The 22,750-nt window shown below is 44.4% G+C and overlaps 1 protein-coding gene across 1 annotated transcript in view; it reads left to right on the top strand.

The window, feature by feature from the left end:
• The first annotated feature begins 1,505 nt into the window (after positions 1-1,505).
• FBXL17 (F-box and leucine rich repeat protein 17) overlaps positions 1,506-22,750 on the top strand; it is a 1,470,176-nt gene continuing 1,448,931 nt past the window's right edge. Inside the window, exon 1 of the mRNA XM_069226350.1 lies at positions 1,506-2,069. Within this exon, the coding sequence (XP_069082451.1) occupies positions 1,707-2,069 (363 nt within the window). The 5' untranslated portion in view covers positions 1,506-1,706. The remainder of the gene's footprint in view (positions 2,070-22,750) is intronic.

The following is a 22,750-nucleotide window of genomic DNA, read 5'->3' as shown; positions in this document are numbered from 1 at the left end:
CTGGCCCTCCAAAACAAATGTAAAAAAGAAAAAAGCTTTGCTATGATGGGAGAGTACATGGGAGACACTGTGGGGAGTGGGTAGGCGAGGAGGGAAAAGCAACAAAGAAGGAAGATAGCAGCATTGGGGTGAGGAAGTAGCACACAAGGGAAAGACCAACACAGAGCTCTGGGGAGAAGCAAGTGAAGGAGAGAACAGCGCACCGATAGAGAGCCACGCAAGTGGTGCTGGAGAAGCGTACAAGAGTGAGAGCAACACGAAGCGCAGAGGTCGGAGTAGTTTAGCAGGGAAAAGCACACAAGAGAGACAGCAAGCAGCACACAAGAGAGAAACAAACATTGACCAAGGAGCAGGTATTAGGTGGAGAGAAACAAGTGAAGGAGAGAGCTAGAAAACACATGCAATGTCATGGAGTGCTTAAACAAAAAGGAAAAAAATATTTCCCTCAAAATAAGCAGTGGAAGTCGGCAAGTCAAAAAGGTGAAAAGGACTGCTGTACTGCAAGGGTGGGGCAAACAGAAAAGAGGAAGGCTAACTACCTTATAAGAAGCAAACAAATGAGAGTGACAATAGAGCCAACCGATTTAAAGGTATGGGTGGGCTGTGAAAGAAACATCAACTTTTTGGTAAATACACAGAATGTCTTTCACAAATCAGGCAGCACAGGCCTAAAAGGGCCATGGAATTAAAAAAAAAAATTGCCATGCAGACACAAAAGGAATGTTATTAAATGCACGTTTCCGATGGTGCAACAATGGTTATGACTTTTACCGAGCACCATAACTTAATACTTATTGAATCATAGCAATTTAAAGAATCTCTTTATTAACCTCTGTGCGCTCTGACTTTGAGATTCCCATGTGAATGAGCAAGACTCACGTTGTTTGCGCAAATCGGCAAAACGTCGGTAGGCTCCTACAGTAGCTCACGCAATGGCTTAACGGGGCCCCATTCGATGATTGATTGATTTCAGAACTATAGCGCTGTTCGCACTAACTGGTAATTCAACGGGTGCCAGATACATGACACTTCTGGGTTAAGATAAATAGTACGTAAAATGTTAGCGCTTCCATTGACTTGTTTATATACTAAGTCTACTTTCAATGTATGTCCTGAAAATGAGGCGTGGCTCTAGCCTCGTGGATAGAAGTTGAAGACACTTGTATGTAGAAAGATAAGTAAATAAAAGCTAGTAGAAAGCCGATCAATTTTCCATTCCCGGATCGATAAGGAACTAGTCTCTGGTTTAGCCCAAGAGAGCATGCGCAGTCTAGTCTAACGGAGACTGAACGTCTAGAACGCTACCTAGCCCTCTCTAAGCGTCCCTTCATAGCAGCGCCGCATCCACGGGACGGCCATATTAGGCGTGGCGACGTTCACCAATAACGAGAAGATTTCACAAGTTCAGTCTAGTGTTTCTGATGGCCGCGATAGTAACTGTCGGAAGGAGCGGGACTTACTATTGGACGCAGGGTTTGTTTCTCTCGTGTCGTCAAACCGGCGCCAAGTGGGGGGGAAGAAAGCTCTGTTTAAATGGCCGGGAATTGTAACCCTTGAATGACAACAGTATTGTCGGCACTGCTGAGATTGGCTCACGTGCAGCACTACAGCTGCAACCAGCAACTTCCAGGGATTGACCTCAGGAGCTCGAAGTAATGCTCGGGGGCGGCGCCACCGCTGACAGCTCCTAGGACCGCCCCCGCTCTATGGGCCAGCTCTTGTGCAGATCGCCGGACCGGAGTAGCGCCAGCAGCGGACGGGGCCGGAATTGCCTGTTCCGCGGGCCGTGCATGCTCTGCTTTCTGGTTCAGCGCACCGAAGAACCCCCGCCAGCCCATAGCCGCCCACTACTGTCTGCTGCAGTCACTGGAGGGGAAATGGTGTGCAAGCGCAGGGGAGCCGGGCTGCCCGCCGCCACCCCACGCAAGCAGCCCCGGGGCGCCGACGACTGGTATACCGAGGAGCAGTGTGAAGGTTCCTCCCTTGGGGCCCCCAATGATTCCAGCCTCGAAGGCGCTGTCCCCAACAGCCTGCACATCCACCAACTACCTCCCAGCATCCTGCTCAAGGTGCGTATGAAGTGAGTTTGTGTGGTATGGGCAAAGCACTCCTTTTATCTCCTCCCACTTTGCTGTGCCGAGAGGGTGCTCGTACATCCTTCTTTCATCAGCACGCCCAGCGCCCCTCACTCCCCACCGACAGCTAGACTCATCTAATTGTGTCTTTGTTTCAGGGATACTATAATTATCTTCTCGTCTCGCAGTCAAGTGGTCCAGGGCGAAGGGGCTAAGTTAAGTGATGAGGATACAGGGATGTGTAGGGGGGGTCACCTTTTACAGTTACTTTCGTCTGCTAAGGCTCTGGGCCCTTTTTATAACTTTCAGTTATGGGAACAGGGTCCCATCATCTCACTATAACATTGCTTTAGAAGCACACTTAGATGTGATGTCGACAAACACTTCGTTAATTGCAGCATTTCTACAGATAAGTAGGGCACAGAGTCTACACTGTCACATGCTTCTGTGCTGAGATCCGTGTCTCATAGTCTAATGGGGATGTGTGTTAATCTTTTTCTTGCGTTCTTCTCGGGGGCGCTTGGCTCACTTAAGTGCTGTCATGATGCCGTGGAGATGTCTCATAGAACACCACCTTTTTTTGTCATGTTTCCCAAAGGGCACCGGAATCTCCTTTTAAGTTGTCATATTTTCCTTTTTGGCACGGCATTCGCCCTTTCACAGGCACGTTGTTGCAGAGACACTCGCAGCCCATTTTCACATTTCCATTAATTCTTACAGAAAGCAATTGTGTTGACTATAACTCTTCACTCTCACGGTGCCCCAGGGTCATTGTGAAATAAGATGCTTAAAGGCATTCTCACTTTATCCAATGAAATCGTTATTTCCCCTTTCTCTAGCATAATATCCGGTATTATCAGGCAAGGCAGATACACTTGAAGGGTTTGCACACAAAATTGTTTTAAAATAAGATACTAATCAATTTGGAATTCATATGACATTTTCTACTTAAATTTATAGTGTCCATTAAATGCAGGACGCACATTGAGTAAGCCTCTAGGATCCATTGTCTCATGTACAGGCGTAGTGCAAACTGCCAGCATCAGAGAGGAATGCATACTCTTGTCTAGAACTCAAATATAGAAAATGGAATCTTACTTAACACACACACACTTGTTCTGTATACAATGCAAGCCTACACCACACACACACACACAGCCTCATTGCTATGGTCTCCGAGTGAGTAGTTAGCACTGGATCATTGCCATGTCCTCTTTGTGGCCGGGCCTCTGAAATCCCTCTTACAATGTCACATGGACCTAGAGGACCATTGGACATGATAATGTTATAGTCACATTTTCATAGTGAAGGGTAATTGGACAGCTCCCCTAACTATATGATTCTCCTGATGTAGCTCTGAACCAGTCCTCTTTACTGCTCCTCCTATCTCTTTTGGTCTCATCCTTGGATGTCACATTTTCCTTGGGTGCTCTATATGCATCCTTCCTCTGTAACATTCTCCTTGTGGGCTCTAGGCTCATGCTTTTCCGGTTGTAGTTACTGGGAAAATTGTTCCCACCATTCTCTTTCACTTGCTAGGGTCACTCTAGACTCACCCCTCGCTATTCTTGAGGGAGATACATAGATCAACTTTTTAATATCACACTCTAATTGAGGACCGTATTAATATTTGGATGGTATGTATGGATGTGATATTTCTGTGACCCAGACCTAGTCAAAAGGCAGCAAAGCACTGCACAAGATCAAAGTCAAGTATAAAGTCAGAGAGTGACAAAGGAGCTAGGCATGTGGACTGTTGTTGCATTGTGATGTAATGTTTTTTTTTTTTTTTTTTAAAAGAGTTGCGACTTTGAGTCTTTGCTAAATAGAAGCAGTGTTGGTGAAGTCTTGATGGATATGGAAATGTTGTTCCAGGACATGGATGCAGAGATGGAAAAGACCTGATGCTTTAAAAAAAAAAAAAACCTTAGTATACTGTTTAGTCTGCTTTCTGATGGAGTCCTAGCTGCTTGTGTGTTGAGAACCATCGGAGATGGTGAGCTGGTCAGCAAGGTTATGAGGGAGGGGACTAGTCGAGATGGCTTGTAAGTGATGCATCTGGTGCAGACCTACAAGGTAACCAATTGGTTTCCATTAGGATGGGGTTAATGTGATCATACTTCAGGCCCTGGATGAAACGTGCTGCAGCAAGTTGGCTGTCTCCAAGGTGTGCAAGTGTGGAGTCCGAGTGGCCATGGAGGAGATCATCGCCACAATCCAGATACAAGAGTACATGCAGTTGAACAGCAGTTTTAAAGTTGCTTTCTGGAAGAGAGTGCCTATACCAAACTTTCTATGTTACTTTGGCAATATGATTCTTGAGGTTGAGCTTTTTGGCCAGGGTGAATCCAAGTGGTTTGGCTTTCAGTGAAAGTTGGGGGTTCAAAGCAGTGAAGGTTTATGTCATTAAACCAGCTTTGTAACAAATCTTATTTATTGATCTTGACAAATAACATGATTTCTGTCTGGCTGGGATAAGCTTTAAGTAGGCCCTGGACATCCAATTCTGGATGTTGTGCAAGCAGTGTTTGAGGCACATAATGTCTGAAGTAAAGGAAACTTGCACGTAGACTTCAGGGGTGTGGCATTCCTATAGCAGGATGCCCAGGATATATTGTTTGGGGTCATCGACAATAGGTTTTCATATTTATTTTGTCCTTAGGACAAGTAGCCCCAATCCCCTGCAATACAAACCATTTGGCTGCCAGTTTACAAGGAAGGGGACTGTCTGCAGTTGAGATAATATACATGCCCATATGTTAATGCTGTTCAACCTTGTATTTATGGTTCATTAATGCAAAACCTTCATTATTAGTGTGAGCACTCTAAATAAATGCTGTATGCTCGGACTGAACTACCTGACAGTGGTTCAAGTAAAAAAAAATTGCACACACGTTTGCAAAATTTAAGAATATGAGGCTACGCGTAATGCTCTCTGATTAGATTCCAATATTTGCAGAAGATTGAAAGCAAGATTGTTGATTATTTTCTTCCAGAATAAAATGCAACCGGAGGAAAAAACATTTTGCTAAACTACTTTGAAAGGTTAGGTACCATTTCTTATAAGCAATATTTAGTAAACTGTGTTGATGCATGCTGGTATTTCCCTTAAATATTTAAAACTGAAAATCACTAACCAGTTTCAACAAGATTATGAGAAACATGTAAATAAATAAGCATTGGCAAAGCCAATATGTCCGACATTGGTGGTCAGTATTTGGTTTTTGCCAATGCGTGTCTTGTTTGACATGACATTTTTGTAAAAGTTTATTGTTGTGGGAGCTGCCAGGCCCTCACCATTGTAACAAACATAGGCAAAAAGCAAACTTATTTCTTGGTCTCAAAAAACACATATTGCCACAGTAGTTCATGGCACTACTTTGTGTACCGATATGCTCCTTGTGAAAGAGCAGCATGATGTAACTCACTGTGAAGGCAGCCAATAGATCGATAGAGAAAGGTATAACATTTTAATAAAAATAAAAAGGTCTTTGTTAATGTCGGACCTAATTAGGGGCATAATTCTTAATGAAAGTCACAAAAGTGAACCCATGGTATATGTCTTTACCTTACTGCAGATTTACGTATTTCATGAAGTCACAAGAATTGACCGAAGTACTCCAGGAAATCATTCTCTTATAACATATGTGAACTGTATTGTAGCACTAGCAAATATGCATTTGTAGATTTGCTCATGTGAAAATCTGTTGAGCGTTTACAAGTTCACTATCCCTCCAACCACTTTTTTCCCCAACCCTGGAAGAAGTTTTACTTCTGCCCTTGTCAGAAGTAAATGTCCAATCTTTCTTGTATGGGAAATGATTAGACAAATGCTGGTAAAAACCCTAAACGCATGCAAGTTAGTAGGTTTGCACAGAACCAAAAGGGCATTCCAGCCCTGGAACTATTGCTCACTGATTCCTGCACCTTTACTATGTAGATCTGAGAACAGTGGAAGAATAAGGAAATCAACAGTATTCAAGCCCTGCTGTAGTATTATCCCTGACATAAACAAAGATGCTATTATCAGAGCTCTTATATAATGAGATTGCTGCCTTGATTTGTTCCCACAACACATGACTCCAAAGGGACACGTACATTTATTGTCAGGACAAGTAGATTTATGTAGCAACTTGATCCATGGACAAGGAGATAGTGTAATAAATTCCACACCCCTGAGACTTGTGTATTATCAGCTTTGTGTTGCTATTATCTATGAGTAGAGCACCAAGACTCCATGTAGAGGTTGAAGATGAAAAAAACGTATGGAATCCTGGGGGAATGTGCAGGTAATAGGGATCTTTTAGGGCTTAGAGCTGCCCCTGTGAACAAACTGGCATCAGTTAGAAAGGTAGAGGGAGAACCAGTGAGGGACTTTGCCACGGAAACATACTCAAGACTTACAGGGTGAGTTTGAGGTTGAGATTATTGACTATTCTGAAGGCAGATGAAAGGTCCAGCAATAGCAGGAGGCAGGGGTCATCTTCGTCTGTGGTCAGGAGTACATCATCTACAATGTGTAAGATAGCTCCCTCCATGCTTCAGTGATATTTGAAGCCAGAATTGTAGTCATGTAGGGCATAGTTAGCATTACCGTGATCTTGGAGTTGAACATAGACAGCTTTTTCAGTGATCTTGATGGTCGGTAAGTAATGTTCTAGTAGCTGGCAAGGTCACCAGTATCTAGGTTTCTTTAGACGTGTTGAGGATCTGGCCTGTCTTGATAGCTTACTGGGTCATGCCTTGAGCAAAGGAAGTTTTGACAATGATGAGTAGTGGGTAGACAGTGTCCTCAAAGAGAGTTTTGGACAAGGGTAAGACATCATCTACTTTAAAAGTTACTTTGAGGGAGTTGGGTATGTATGTGTGATCTGCGGGCACTGAAGGGTAACCATTGCAGGAATCTGTGGGAAGAGGTGGATGTATAAGATGAAACAGTTTTGGCATTGTTGATGTGCTGTCATATCTTCTGTATTTTTCACTGGAAAAAAAAGTCTGATGGCATTGCACTTTTTTGTGAAGTGAGGAATAGATGTGCCTATCAGGGGGTTGTTTTAGTGCCTGATTGTATTGAAAAGCCTTCTGCGTCTGTTGGTGGCTTCATTGATGGTTTTGGTATAGTACTTTGTTGTGGCTGATGTGGTAGGCTGGTTACATGTTTAGCAGAAGGAGATCAGTATCAAGAAGTCACCCGGAGCGCCCCTCTTATTCCAATTTCACTGTGTGTGAATCAATCCTTCACTGTCAGCAAGGTTTTTAGAGTACCAGGATGCCCAAGGCTTTGGCTTGCATTTGCACATTTTAATTGGCTTAGATGTTCACATGGCTTTCCAAAACAGTGTTGAAGTTGTTTAGAAGGATGACATTTGATGTGGAACTGATCGGGTGAAGAATGAGTTCAAGCTATAGGTTGCCTATGGAGAAGTCGTAGAAGGGTCAGAAGGTTTGGTCTTTCTTGGTTGACCTTGGTTTGTTGGTGGGACACTGAGCGGCAAGATGGGGATGACAAAAAGATTGTGCTGGTCTCGAGGTATGGGTGGTTTGCACTGGATTGTTGCTGATATTGAGAAGACAATGGCAAGTCTATTGGGCTCTTCTCCCTGGAGGGTGTGGGGAGCACAGACTCGCTTATCCTCTACCTGTTAAGCACTCATGGAAACGCACTGAGGACTTTATTGCATAGTTACATACTTCTCTGTTGGTCTGTCATTCTGTCAGAAGGAACTGAACAAATCTTACTTTCATATTGCTCTGTGCCCTTGTTTTGCTTTACTGCTGACTGATCTGACATACACACACACACACTGAAAAGAATCTCTGGAATGCACCTCTTAGTCTAAAGAAGACCTTTATTAAATCACTCTGCAAGTCTCGTAAAGGAAGTTCAGTACAACTGAAAGTGAACGTTTAAAGTGTGCGCAACAATAAAATGAAAACATGTACAAAGAATCTTCAGCCTATAAACAGCAAATATATACAGGCAAAGATACAGGTACATATATATATATATATATATATATATATATATATATATATATATATATATATATATATATATATATATATATATATATATATATATATATATATATATATATATATATATATATATATATATATATATATATATATATATATACACACCCACGCAAAGCAAATACTTAGTAAAAATTCATCACCATGAGGCACTGTTGCTCCTTCATCTTTCTCTCAGTAGCTCCAAGCTGCAGACTCCAAGATCGGCTGTTAGAAAAAGAGAGATCTAGTTTCACAGGATGTCAGGCAGTTGACATCTCAATCCTGACTGAAGTCTCAGAATCTCCCCACCGTCAAACTTGGGTCTTTTATTTATCTTAAACAAGCCAGAGAGGAGATTTCTGGAAACACCCCCTCGCTCCCTGTTATTCAGAGCTACTTCAGGTCAGCTTTTAAAAGAACACGTTAGAACTGGCCAGGTTCACTAGATGTCCCTCCCAAAACTAAACAGTTCCCTGCCGTACCATAAACATCATCCTAGTTCATTCTTATCAGACTAACTCCCCCATGATATGCCTTAGCTCTGTATGCGAAAGAACACACAGACACGTACAATAAAAACATGAGCGAAAACATATTGTGCACAGAAAAATACTTGCAGTTTTAACATGGCAATGAAGCTAAGGCTAAGATAATTACAAAATGTAGTCTGTAGTAGGTGGCCACTATTGTGACCGTGGACAAGCTAAGATATGTGCAACGAAGTGCAACATGGAGTCAGTGGTCAAATCACAAATTTCATTACAGCCCTGCAACATGGAGTCAGTGGTCAAAATACAAATATCATTAAAGCCCTATGCTAATCCGTATGCTTTTGTGTTCTCATAGGAAAGCATAGTGGTTGCACTACTCATATCTGAGATGCAACAATGTTTGTTATTTCCCCCACCCCACCAATAGGATTTGTGTTGGGCATGACGCCTTACATTTTAGTTTTTCTCCAGAGAACAGATGTTTTTAGGATCAAATCTGTTTATTGTTTTATAAAAAAAAATATATAAACATCCCAAACACCACTCATCGCAGGACAGAAATGAAATATATCAGCACAGTAGCAATATCATATCTTCATACAAAGGTCTCTCTCATGAGTCCCAAAACCATGTTCAAAAGGACCCCCCAGAGAATCTTCTCCTTGCTGAGCCATGTGCCCACTGGTGATGTCCAATAGTTATCCAGAGTGTCAGTCCCGCAGATGAGAACCACATGAACATATAAAAAGTAATATTTCAACAGTGCTTCCCTCGAAGAGACCGTGTCATCCTACTACCCTTCCCCTCCTTAACCCCTACATCATCCAGCGCACTCCCCCTCTAGCAACCCCCCCACAGCACTCCAGCCAATGATTCAAATCAGCCTTAAAACTCTCAGGTAGGTCGGGCATGTCAGCTCAGTAAATTCTGCAGAAAGAAGCTGAATAAACTGCTTCCACAATGCGCCCAGATCTTCTACCCGTTGCTGGGAGGCAAAAGTAAGTTTCTCCATTGCAAGAATAAACCAGAGCTTCGGGAGCCATGAGACCAGAGTCTGGACCCTATCTGTACCCCAGAGAGCTAGAATCAGTTGCAACGCTGCATTGAGTGCTAGGGCTACCTGCCTCCCTTTTAGAGATCTTAAAGGAAAAGTAAGAGCATTGGGCAGCCCCAGTAGGACGTACGATGGGAATCTCGGGATCTTAACCTGAAACGCTGCATCTATATCATCTATAATGTTTTTCTAGTTATGATGTAACTTGGGGCAGTGCCAAAGCAAATGAACCAGTGTGCCTGTAGCTCCACACCCTCTCCAGCAAAGATCTATCTTATCATGATCCCATGCATGCAACCACGCTGGAGTGTAGTACCAGTAAGAGGCGACTTTGTATGATGTCTCTGTCCCTGCAGCACTATATGCTGTATGATGTATTCTGTAGAATATGCTGTCCCATTCTTCATCCAAGAGTTCTCTCTCCAGCTCCCTCTCCCATCTCAGCTGACCCTTTGACTTAGGCGGGCAGCCTACTCCCTGCAGAAGGCGATAGAGCTCCGAGATAATTCTCCTATCATCCTTCTTTAGGAACAGCCATTTCTCGACTGGCGTGAGAGGCCTATCCATCATAGCTCTGTTCGCCGGCAAGAGAGCCCAGTGCCGGACCTGTAATACATCAGCCTATCCGCCTCCACTAGGCCATAGGCCTCTCTCATCTGGTCAAAGGATAAAACCCCATGTTCGTCAAAAAGGCTTCCCACCCTCCTACAGCCCCCCTCATACCAACGTCTCAGGCCTTCCAGATGGAGTCCAGGCTCTAAATCGGGGTTCGCACCTATGGGGGTCATCGGGGAGGGGAAAGAAGTCAGCCCTAAACAGCAAGCCACCGTATCCCACACCCGCAGCGTTGTCCCAGTAATCGGGGACACATAAAGACCTCGAGCCCTATGCCTACGCCAGAGCCAAGGCTCCTTCCAAATATGACAGCCCGCCACGGCCTGATCCATAAAACACCAGTGTTTCTCCGTGAGTGGGCGACTCCACTCTACAAGAAAGCGCAGCCGTGCTGCCTGAAAATATTTCAGAAGACACGGGATCGCTAGTCCCCCATTGCTCTTTTGGCGGTATAAAACCTGCCGCGGTAGATGCACCGGTCGACCCTCCCATATAAGTTGCAGTACCACAGATTGTAGGGTGTCAATCGTCCGGGGGGGTGGGGTCAATGGGAGCGCCTGAAATATACATAATATTTGCGGCAAAACTGTCATCTTGACCGCAGCTACCCTACCCAGCCAAGACAGCTTATGTTTCCCCCATAACTCCAGATCCCGCTGTATATCGCGTACCAGCTTCTTGTAATTCAGGCTCACCGTTTTTGCAGCAGACGTTGCTAATTCAACCCCCAGATAGGAAAGGCGTGAGGACGACCAAATAAAGGAATATCGAGCTCTCAAATCTTCCTCATGGTCTGTGCTCAAAAACAGACGAAGGACCTGAGACTTCTGCATATTCACTTTAAATCCTGAAACCTGGCTAAACTCAGCTAATAAATCCATAAGCGCAGGCAAGGAGGTAGCAGGCTCCGCAAGTGTAAGGATCACATCGTCTGCATATAGGGTAATAAGATGGTGGTCCCCGCCAAATTTCACACCAGAAACCAAGGGGCTGTCTCGCAAGCGCTGCGTAAGGGGCTCCATATAGAACGCAAACAAGAGGGGAGAAAGTGGGCATCCCTGTCTAGTCCCACACCCAGCCGGAAACTACGCAGAAAGCACACCATTGACTCGAACCGCCGCTCTAGGGGAGCGATAAGCACATTGGATCCAAGATCTAAAGCCCGGGCCCAGACCGAAGCGCTTCAAGACCCGGAAGAGGTATGGCCAATGAATCCTATCAAACGGCTTTTCAGCGTCGATAGTGAGAAAAAGCGCCTCTCTACGAGATCTATCAGTTTTATCTAGCAGATGCAAAAGCCGCTTTGTATTGTCGATTTGGAATGAAACCTGACTGATCGGGATCAATAAGACCCGGCATATAAGAATTGAGGCGGAAGGCAAGTATCCCCGTGAATAATTTGGCATCTATGTTCAGAAGCGAGATCGGCCTATACGAAGCACAGTCCTCTGGATTCTTGCCCGATTTATGTATAACAGCAATAGTAACGTCCAGCATACTCGGCGCCAGGGTCCCTGTCGTCCGAAAGGAATTAAAAAGCTGTGTGAGCAGCGGGGCGAGCTCCACACAAAAGGTCTTATAAAACAACGCCGTGAACCCATCTGGGCCGGGGGACTTCCCATTCTTCAGGCGGGAAATCGCCGATATAACTTCTTCTGGCCTTATCTGCTGGTCTAATAACATCGCCTCCCTCTCCCCAAGAGGAGTGATTGCTATGCCCTCAAAGTAAGAGTCCAGGGCCGCATCGTCCCGCTCATCCGCCGCATATAAACCCCGGTGAAACCCCGCAAAGGCCTCAGCAATCTGATCACTCGCGCAGGCCTCTTCACCGGAAGGGGAACGAATCAATTTAACTGTCGACGCGCACGTTGCGCTCGCAACCAGTGCGCTAATAGCTTTCCACATCTATTGCTCCCAATATAATATTTGTGCTTAAGACGTACTACTGCGTCCTCCGCCCTATCCCAGTCTAGTCGCTTCAGCTGCTGCCTTGCCTTCTCTAACTCTCGCCAGATTCTGGGGGCACCAGTCGATTTATGGGAACGCTCCAGGACAGCCACTCTCTTCTCTAACTTCTCTCTCACCTCTCTCCTCGCTCTATTATCCCTCACTGACAATGCCATGACCTCGCCCCGCACCACTGCCTTCAATGCCTCCCAGACCGTCTCTATGGAGGTGCTGCCGTCATCATTAAAGACAATGTAGTCCGCAATGGCACGCCGAAGCGACTCCACCGCTGACTCACTCTGCAGCAAGGAGTCCTTAAAGCGCCAGCTCGGGGTCCCGACGCGACCTACCTCCATGTCCAGTTCAACAGTAATAGGGGCATGGTCAGTCAAGGCCCTGGGCTCAATCGTAGCCTCTCTAATCCGTTACATAAACTCTTGCGAGGCCAAGAAAAGATCAAGCCGTGCGTAAGTCTTGGTCGCCGCAGAATAGAAGGAATAATCTCGGAGTGTAGGATGGGACTTCCTCCACACATCCTCCAGCCCACACTCAACTAACCATTGACGCCCCATCGCCGACACTGCCCCAGTCTGCCCAAAGCCTTGGCCCGAACGGTCGAGCTCGTTGTCCATCACTAGATTAAAATCACCCCCTATCAAAATGGCGCTATCTGGCGAACTAAGTATAGGGGAGATTGACTGTCTCAGGAAAGCCTCCTGCTGGGTATTCAGAGCATAAAGGGAAGCTACGGTGAAAGAAAATGCCCCAAGCTGCATTCAAATAGCCAGGAACACACCTGGGACTTCATGTATCTTCCCAACTATCTCCCCAGCAAACGTCCTCAAGAGCAATATTGCCACCCCTGCATGTTTTGTAGGAGTTGAGGACCAAAGCTGCCTAGGAAACCATCGTGAACGCATGCGAAACGTATCTTTGTGTAACAAGTGGGTCTCCTGTAATAGTCCCAGATTTCTCTAGACCTGACAGGATCGCTAGCCGCTTGGTTGGGTTGTTAAGCCCCCGAACATTCAAACTTATACACTTAACTATCATATCGTCGCAGGGAGAGGGTCACCCAGGGGAAAGGAGCACGGGGCTGCTCCGCCAACACTACTCCTAGACCGGACTCCCAGGGAAGCAAACCAACAAACAACCATTGCGCACAACAGGTGCTCACAACCATAAAGTCCTCTCACTCTCATCTCCAAAGAGGAAAAAGTCCTGACAGGGCCATGAAACCCCCTCAAGTTCACCAGCTAGGCCTGTCCACCCTGCCACCGAGGCCCCATCTTGACAGCCCGTAGGCAAGCAAATAAGCAACCCAGTGCTAAACAGCCGCCCTCAGACGCCCCAGTCTTAAATGTTGGTCTTAGCTGCTACATTGCTCACTGCCGACTGCTGCTCCGATAGTTGCTCCGACGCGGTAGGTCGCTGTCGCTTCCTCCTTCTCTCTTTTCTCCTCCAGCTCTGACGGTCCTCCCCGCTCGGGCCCGGCTTCACACCCAGGTCCTGGCCACCTTCCACCAGGCCCAGGATCCGGTTCACCTCCGATATGAACTTCACTTGATGGAGCTGCACCTCCCAGCGAAAGATAAGGCGGAACGGGTGGCCCCAAGAGTACGACACATCCTGTGCTTGCAAATGTTCTGTAATAGGCTTAAATTCACGCCACCGCTGCAAAGTCCGTGCCGAAAGGTCCTGAAATAATTGAAGCTGGAGCCCTCTAAATTGGATCTGCGGCAAATTGCGTGCTCGTTGCAATATACTGTCCTTGAGCCCATAGTTGTGGACGCATGCCAGGATGTCCAGAGGGCGATCTCCATCACCTCGAGCCCGACCCACCCGATGCACTCTATCAAGCGTAATCTCTCGGGACTCCTCCAGGCCAAGAACTGAACGGAATAACTCCACCACAAACTCCCCGATGTCCTGCTTCTCAGCCCCAGACGGTGCTCCTCTAATACAGATATTATGCCTGCGTGACCGGTTCTCTAGGTCCTCCACAGCAAGCTGAAGGAGATCCTGTTGCTCCCGCAAGCGAATGCATTCTTGTTGGAGATCCGCCACCTCCTCTCTCCGGGAGATTTCACCATCCTCAACCTGTGCCATCCGCTCACCTAGGGAGGTGACCTCTGCTCTCAGCTCTTTTACCTCATGGGAAATGTCCCTTCGAAGCTCTTGGAGATCACTCTGGAGCGAGTTGAACAGGGAGGCAAGAAAGCCCCTTGTAACTGGGGCCCCTTCATCCTCTTCCACCTCGGCCCTCTCCACCGGAGATCTCGCAGCAGGTGGCCCCTCAGGAGCCCCGCCCGGCATTGGGCGAGCCCCGGTGAGCATGTCTCTAACAGTCCGTTCCCGCTTGCCTTTAGCGGCTGCCATCACTCCAGCTCCCTCACTGCGTCGTGCGTCCAGCTCAATCAAAGCCTCCTCAAAAGTACGCCCGGGGGTCGGGCCACCCTAGGCCCACCGAAGTCACCAGCCACCACTAATCTCTCCTCTCACTGGCAATGTACATCACTTCTCCACCGCTCCTTGTGCCTCAGCGTCAACAGGGTCCACCGCGGGCCGCCTGTACCGCCGATCACTGGAACCAGGGTCCCGCGTCACCAAGGGCCGCTCTTCTCCCCGATCCAGCTGCCCATCAATGTACCGGCAGACTTGTTTCCCCAGCCAGGGGCCTAGGCCCCGCAGCCCTCAGGCTCCGGTGCTCCGCGCCACGTCAGGAGCACAGCACAGCCCCCGCCGAGCACCAGCAGCGTGGCGCCCTCCTGGGCCACCGCCGCGCCTCTCCTCAAGGCCGTCAGGCCGCCAGGCACAAGGGCCACCACGCGGCCCGAGCCGCCGCAAGCCGCACCGGCCACGCGGCTCCGCTCTCCCGCTCTCCCGCTCTGCGGTTCCGCAGGGCCCCGGGCACCCCGACATCTGGGGCGTCTGGCGCGATCCCCAAGCCGCCCAACTTCACCCCAACTGGGGCCGCAGAGCCGTGTCGGAGGCCTGGGCGGCGGAGCACGGACAAACATGTCCGCTCACGCCGCCATCTTGGCCACGCCCCCGAACAGATGTTTTTAGCAGCTCTTTTGGCATAAGAGATGTCAACATACCACAGTTACACCTGACATAGCACAGTGTTATGTTGTAGAGCACACAACTAGGATGTAGTGAATTTCTTTCTTTATTCCATCATTAACAGGCCCACAGGACAGGGAGCTGTGAGTAAGATGAGGCTCATTCCAGCTCTCTTTCAACATTTCACCACCCGAGTTTATTCCCAACACATTCCAAACATACATTCTACAATGAAATACAAGAACTCTAGTATTCTACGCTGGTACACCATCTCTTTCCTTTACAACAAAAAAATCTTAAGAAACAAATAATTAAGACACTTCTTATTCCCATTACAAAGTATGTGAACTTTGCAATAGAAAATATAATCAATACATTACATAATCTGTAAACTTTGCAGGTAATACAATTCTCCTTCCGCTGTGTTCTGAACAGCCACATCAGAGTCAGATATATTAAACTGTTGTTCAAAATAAATTCAGATTGTTGTCCAGTACAGTTTTCTACATGAATGTTGCTCCCAAAACTTTACTCATTGTTAATACCAATTGAAGAATTGGGTAATTGACAATTATCCATGAAATTGTACCCAATAGTCATCAAATATATTTTTTACTTGTCCAAGTTTGAGTAAAACCACATTACCTTTATTCCACCAACCTTTGCCCTCCAACAAAACTGCACTATTGGAAACGTTAAACACATGAACAAACTGAATTTGTGTACATTATTTCCTCTTTCTGTGTTTTAACGGTTTTTTCAAAAACACCCTGTCAATAACGGCAACCTTCACTTGGTCATGGTATATTTGATCTTTCTTTTGTTTTTCCACAATCTTGTCTCTAACATGTAATTTCTCATTAATATTCTCTTTGACCAAGTCTTATTGTCTGAGAAATGTTGTTGTAAGTGTAGTGTAACGTGGCCTGCTCCTCAGCAGATAAAATGGGGTTTAGCCAGTTACTGAATTCAGAGTGTTATTGTAAGTAGACAACTTACTTCCTAAATACTTATTGACACACGCTTGATGGAATAGCAGCCTGTATTTCTTCATTCATAAACCTGTTTACTCTCTTGACAAGACCATTGGAGGCAGGACTGTACAAAGGAGTTTTTTGTTGTTTCCTACCATATTAGTTTTAGAAATTATATAATTTTGTGCAAGAGCAATTTGTTCCCTTTTATCAGATACTACGATATCTGGATACCCTTCTTTTGAAGAAAGAAAATTCTTCCAAAAAGTCTAAAACTCTCCCAATAGTGATGATCAATTTTTAGTGTATCCACATAGTGTCATAATCAGTCAAACTATTATGTAGCACATTTCTTGTTCCAGACAAATATAGAGGCCAGCAAAATCAATAACCAATTCTGACCACAGTCTACTTGGGATTTCCACAACATGCATCTCCTCTTTTAAGCATTTCCAATGCTTATCCGATCTGAGGGATTCAACACAAGTGTCCACATGCAAATCTACCTCGGAATCCATGCTTGGCCACCACTAATACTTTCTTAGTAATTGTTTTGTAGCTGGTGAACCTGGATGACTTGTGTACTAAGACCATTCTTTTTTCTTAAGATTTGAAGGTGGAATAAATGGATCTTTACTTCTAAGCAAACTTCCCTTTATAGTCAACGCAATCTAACCTGACAATTTTTTTTAAAAGCCTTGTTAAGATTTCTTATGGGTGGCCAACCTTTGGTTACATAACTGTCTGCAAGACTACTTCTTTCTTTAAGGTTGCCGTCAATGCTTTTCTGTGAATATGCTTTTAGCCATTTGAATAACATCAATCATAGCAACAATACATTCCTCCTCCATATCATTGTTGGATAACTCATTTTGCTAATAGACTGGTAACCTTGCTAAACAATCAGCCCTAATGTTTAACCTGCCCGAAATATGTTTAATTTGAAAATTATATTCTTGCAACTTAGACATTAGCCTTACCAATCTTGAGGAATATTTTGAGTTTCCCAAATCCAGAACCATCCAACATATATAATAAAGGTTTGTGGTCAGTTATTAATGTGAATTTCATGCCCCACAGATATATTTTCAAGTTTTCAGCTGCCCAAATGCACACCAGTACTTCTTTCCCTATGGTACTACAATGGACCTCAGAATCTTTCAAAGTACGTGAGAGAAATTACCCCATTTATTCCTTGCCTTTTGATATTTGTGTGAAAATGGCATGAAGACCAAGCGCATTGGAGGCAACGGTTACCATATTTTGTGCATTCGAATCATAAGCTTTTAGGGATGACACATTCATTATCATGTTTTTGACCTTATCAAAAGCTTCTTGCTGCTTTTGACCCCACATAAATTTCACTTTTTTTATTTTTTTGTAACAGTGACCTAAGTGGTCCAACCAGAAATGCATAATTATGCATAAAGTGAGAATAATATTCGCCTAATCCAAGAAATTATTGAAGGGTCATTGTTATCTGGTACAGGTGCATCACAGATTGCTTTAACAATGTCAAGCTTAGGAAAATTTTCTTCAGAGGAAACTGTGTGTCTTAGTTAATCTACCTTGGTTTGCAAAAATGTACATTTACTTTTGCTGACAGTTACTCCTCTGTTCTCTAAAACTTGATGTACTAGCCTGTAATGTTCGCCAACACTTTTGGCATATATCGTTATGTCCACATAATGAAATGTTTGCACTCCGTGTACTTGAATAAATAAGATGAACATCAATGTTTGAAAGACAGTAGCGGCAGACGCTAGTCCATGAGGCATGTGCAAGAGTCTGAAGGTAACTTGACCTGATGATAGGCCAAATAAGATCAATTATGGTAAAATAAGATAATCCACTAACAGCTGCTAACATTTTATTGATTTTTAGTAGGGGATAGCAATCTACCGCAATATTTTTGTTTAGGGATCTTAGATTAGCACATAGTCTAATGTTTCCTGATTTTTCACAATCACAAAAGCAGAAACACACTCTAATGAGTCATTTGGTTCAGTTATCCCATTGTTGCACAATTAATCTAATATTTGTTTTAAGATGATCTTTAACAGATAATGGTACTGGACGTACCTTATGACTTAACAGAATAGTATTACTTATCAGTATTATTCTATGTTCAAATCCTATGACACAACCTATGTTTGGTGATAATAGATTATCATGCTTTTCTAATATTCTGTCAGGGTGTAACTGTTCTTCCTTTTTTTTCCTGTACAATCAAAATTGGCATGTCTCCTAACACAGTAAGATCTTCTGTACCGGATTTGAGCCAGATTCCCATTTTGCCCAAATCTAGCCACCCCATGATGTTCTTACCATTCATAGCAACATACATTTTTGTTCTTAGAGACCATATCCTAAATTCAAGATCATCTTTGAAATAACCCATCATGGTGATGTCAAATTCCCCAAAGGCTTTAGGGTTAATATTGGTTTTAGATAATTACACATTCTTCCACAACTTGTTGAACATTTCTTGAGTTACAATTGTGACAGGCGATCCCGGATTCTGCGAGTTTCACATCACCAATGTGGATGACACCCAGTGGCCCCTTAAATCTGATGCCAGTTTTGACATTAAGGACTTTATTTGCACTCAGACGGTTGCAAAATGTCCAATTTTAAGACATTTGAGACTTTTTTTTTTTCCCCAAACGTAGGACAAATGCGACTGTTACCCAAATTTGACCTTGTATCACGTCTGTACCTTAATGTTTCTTTCTTTGAATTGAACTAACTACCCTGCCAGTGTAGGTTGCACCACCTGAAAGTTCTTTCTTAAAAGTAATTTTTGTTATCATTTATTATATACACATTAGACATTTGCGTGAAATCATAGATCTTTCAGTCCCCCTTAGCAATGTCAATTACTTCAGATAAAGTTGGGTTTCTACAAGTTAACTGGTTCTGTGCCACGGATGTAATAGTTACGTCCTGCGGCACAGTGCTCGTGTGCCCAGGACGTAACCATTATGTCCTGGGCACAGAGCTCAAAGGGAGCGCTAGTGCTCCCTCTTTGGGTTTCCTTCCCAACCCCCAAAGGCAGGGATGGAAGGGGAAGCCCTTCCCCTTCCACCCCGACCACCCCTGGCCCCCCAGTGGTGTTTGCGCGCTGACCTCATCAGAGGCCACTTCCCCATCAGCTTTTTTATCGGGAGACTTGGGGGAATGCAGGGTGGAAGGACATTTGTGGCTTCTCTCAGATTCCAGAACTTTCTGTCACCGAAATGAGAAGGAAAAGTGGTTTTGTTGGCCAAATTTTGAGGTTTGCAAAGGATTCTGGGTAACCGAACCTGTTCAGAGCCCCACAAGCCACCCCATCTTGGATTCCCCTAGGTGTCTAGTTTTCAGAAATGCGCTGGTTTGCTAGGTTTCCCCAGGTGCCGGCTGAGCTAGAGGCCAAAGTCCACAGCTAGGCACTTTGCAAAAAACAGCTCTGTTTTCTTTGTGAAAATGTGATGTGTCCACGTTGTGTTTTGGGGCATTTCCTGTCACGGGTGCTAGGCCTATCCACGCAAGTGAGGTACCATTTTTATCGGGAGACGTGGGGGAACACAGAATAGCAAAACAAGTGTTATTGCCCCTTTTCTTTCTCTACATTTTTTTCCTTCCAAATGTAAGACAGTGTGTAAAAAAGATGTCTATTTAAGAAATGCCCTGTAATTCACATGCTAGTATGGGCACCCCGGAATTCAGAGATGTGCAAATAACCACTGCTCCTCAACACCTTATCTTGTGACCATTTAGGAAACACAAAGGTTTTCTTGATACCTTTTTTTCACTTTTTATATATCAGCAAATGAATTGCTGTATACCAGGTATAGAATGAAAACCCATTGCAAGGTGCAGCTCATTTATTGGCTCTGGGTACCTAGAGTTCTTGATGAACCTACAAGCCCTATATATCCCTCCAACCAGAAGAGTCCAGCTGACGTAACGGTATATTGCTTTAAAAAATATGACATCGCAGGAAAAAGTTAGAGTAAAACGTGGAGAAACATTGCTGTTTTTTTCCCTCAATTTCAATATTCTTTTATTTCAGCTGTTATTTTCTGTAGGAAACACTTGTAGGATCTACACAAATGACCCCTTGCTGAATTCAGAATTTTGTCTACTATTCAGAAAAGTTGAGCTTTCTGGGATCCAGCATTGGTTTCTCACCCATTTCGGTCACTAACTGGAAGGAGGCTGAAAGCACAAAAAATAGTAAAAATGGGGTATGTCCAAGTAAAATGCCAAAATTGTATGAAAAATTGGGTTTTCTAATTCACGTCTGCCTGTTCCTGAATGCTGGGAAGATGGTGATCTTGCCACCTCAAACCCTTTGATGCCATTTTCAGGGGAAAAACCATGAGCCGCCTTCTGCAGCCCTTTTTCCCATTTAAAAAAAAATAAAAAATCTTGGTCTCCTTCAGGGGAACCCACAAAGTCTGGGTACCTCTAGAATCCCTAGGATGTTGGGAAAAAAGGACGCAAATTTGGCGTGGGTAGCTTATGTGAACAAAAAGTTATGAGAGCCTAAGTGCGAACTGCTCCAAATAGCCAAAAAAAGGCTTGGCACAGGAGGGGAAAAGTCCTGGCAGCGAAGGGGTTAATAACCTCTCCTGTAATTTTCTGAGTGACAATGTAAAACAAATTGGTCCCTAATATAAGTGTCAATAATATCTCCGAATTCACGCCAAAGCTTCAATGTATTCCTCCGTGTTTTCACTGTCTCCTTGTTTCCTCATAAAAAAAACGTGTGCCTCTCCACCATGATACTTGGATCTTGTGTTTTTCCATTCTTTTGATGGCTTCAGTATATTCATCCCAATACTCAATTTGTCCATAAGGTGGTTCCACTTCAGATAGATTGTCAAAGTCTTCTTGTCCTGCAGTACCTAGAAGTCCGAACATTAGCGCTTTCTTTGTTTCCGCACTGAGACGTTTTCCATCTATGTCTATCCAAAAGATTTAAATCCTCTGTGCCAATTTTTCCATTTTAATATGGGTTTTCCTGGGTTTTGCAAAAACTCACCAGATTGATTAATGTATTGGTCATGTGCCATATGTATTTGAAGTAACTTTGGAGGAGTTGGCCGTCTAGCAACTTGTTTAGCTCAAAACAATCCACCAGTCAGGTTAGATAGTTCAAATGTACCCCAAAACAATAGCCCAAACTCAGTTCCTGAGGAAAGAATTCACCAGGGATGAGGTAAACTGCTGTCTTGTTTATTTAATATAAATATGTATCAGGTCTTTGAAAAACTTGCTTCAGAAGGTGCAGCTTACATGTTGCTGAAACACCTGATGTGCGACGAAATCCATATGAACGACGCCTCTGTTTGGTTTACCTCGCTACATTCTACCTGAGTTTGTAACAGCACCTGCTGCTAAACCAGCTGATGCATTGCAAAGGCCCTCCACACCTCTGTAAGTTATGCGTTAGATTTCATGCACACTGATGTCTCAATTATTCTCATGGCAGTCGGACACAACCTTCGTCCCTCTGTTAGAAGTGAATTTGCTTCCACTCGCAATGCTGGCTCATTTATCCTCGAGCCAGGAACAGACACAGCCTCGTGCCCATCCGAACTTTCAGTTAACTGCGCCTCTGGTTGGGACTCAACGGTCAGTTTCAAAGATGTTATAGAAATCCAGAATAGTAATTTAAGTCACAAATTTCGTTTATTGAACAGCTAACAGAAACAACAGGAATGCTGTAATTTAAATAAAGTACTTGCTGTATAACAATATGGCTTTCTTTTCAAGTCTTCCAATGCGTATCCTGCGACACCACAGGCAAATCAAATACAAGTGGGTCTTCTCCAGTTGTCGGCAGATTGTTGTTCATGCCTTACAGAGCACACAACTAGGATGTAGAGAAATTCTTTCTTTATTCCAACAGTAACGGGCCCACAGGACATAATGGAGAGACATTCCACCACCGAGGTTATTCCCAACACAGTCCAAACATACATTCTACAGTGGAGTACAAGAACTCTAGTATTGTACACTGATACAACATGGTACAAGTGTGAAGAGTGTGCATAGGCTCATCCCTTTTCTCTACAGGTTTATTTTGCTAGGTTGGCAGTGGGTCTCCTGTTTACGTTCCTTCGTTGGATGAGGTGAAGCAGCCTTATGATTGTGAGAGAGCGTAGCAGGTGTGATGATGTCGCATAGAAACTATAATAATAGCAATTTTGCTTAGACGTGCGCTTGAATTGTGACCACGAAGAGTGGCCACCAATGTATACGCAAACTAATAATGATGATCAAAATGTTTATGTTACGTTCAAATGAGCTTATACTAACATTTGCGTTATTAAATCTGTATTGAAAACCTCATAGGCTTTAAGTTAGCATGAGCTGCAGCTTAGCTGCTTGGCTCTCATATTAAATGCATTTTTCTATTCTTCAGTGTGCTGACTCACAAAGGGCCATGACCCTGTTTATTCTTTTCTCTTCAACTTGGAAGATGAATGTAACCATGTTAAGATCCGTTCTCACCATCTC

The sequence above is a fragment of the Pleurodeles waltl genome, chromosome 1_1, assembly GCF_031143425.1.
Source record: "Pleurodeles waltl isolate 20211129_DDA chromosome 1_1, aPleWal1.hap1.20221129, whole genome shotgun sequence".
NCBI classification, from domain to species: domain Eukaryota; kingdom Metazoa; phylum Chordata; class Amphibia; order Caudata; family Salamandridae; genus Pleurodeles; species Pleurodeles waltl.
Note: the sequence above shows the minus strand (reverse complement) of the source record. Positions and strands in the feature narration are given on the sequence as shown.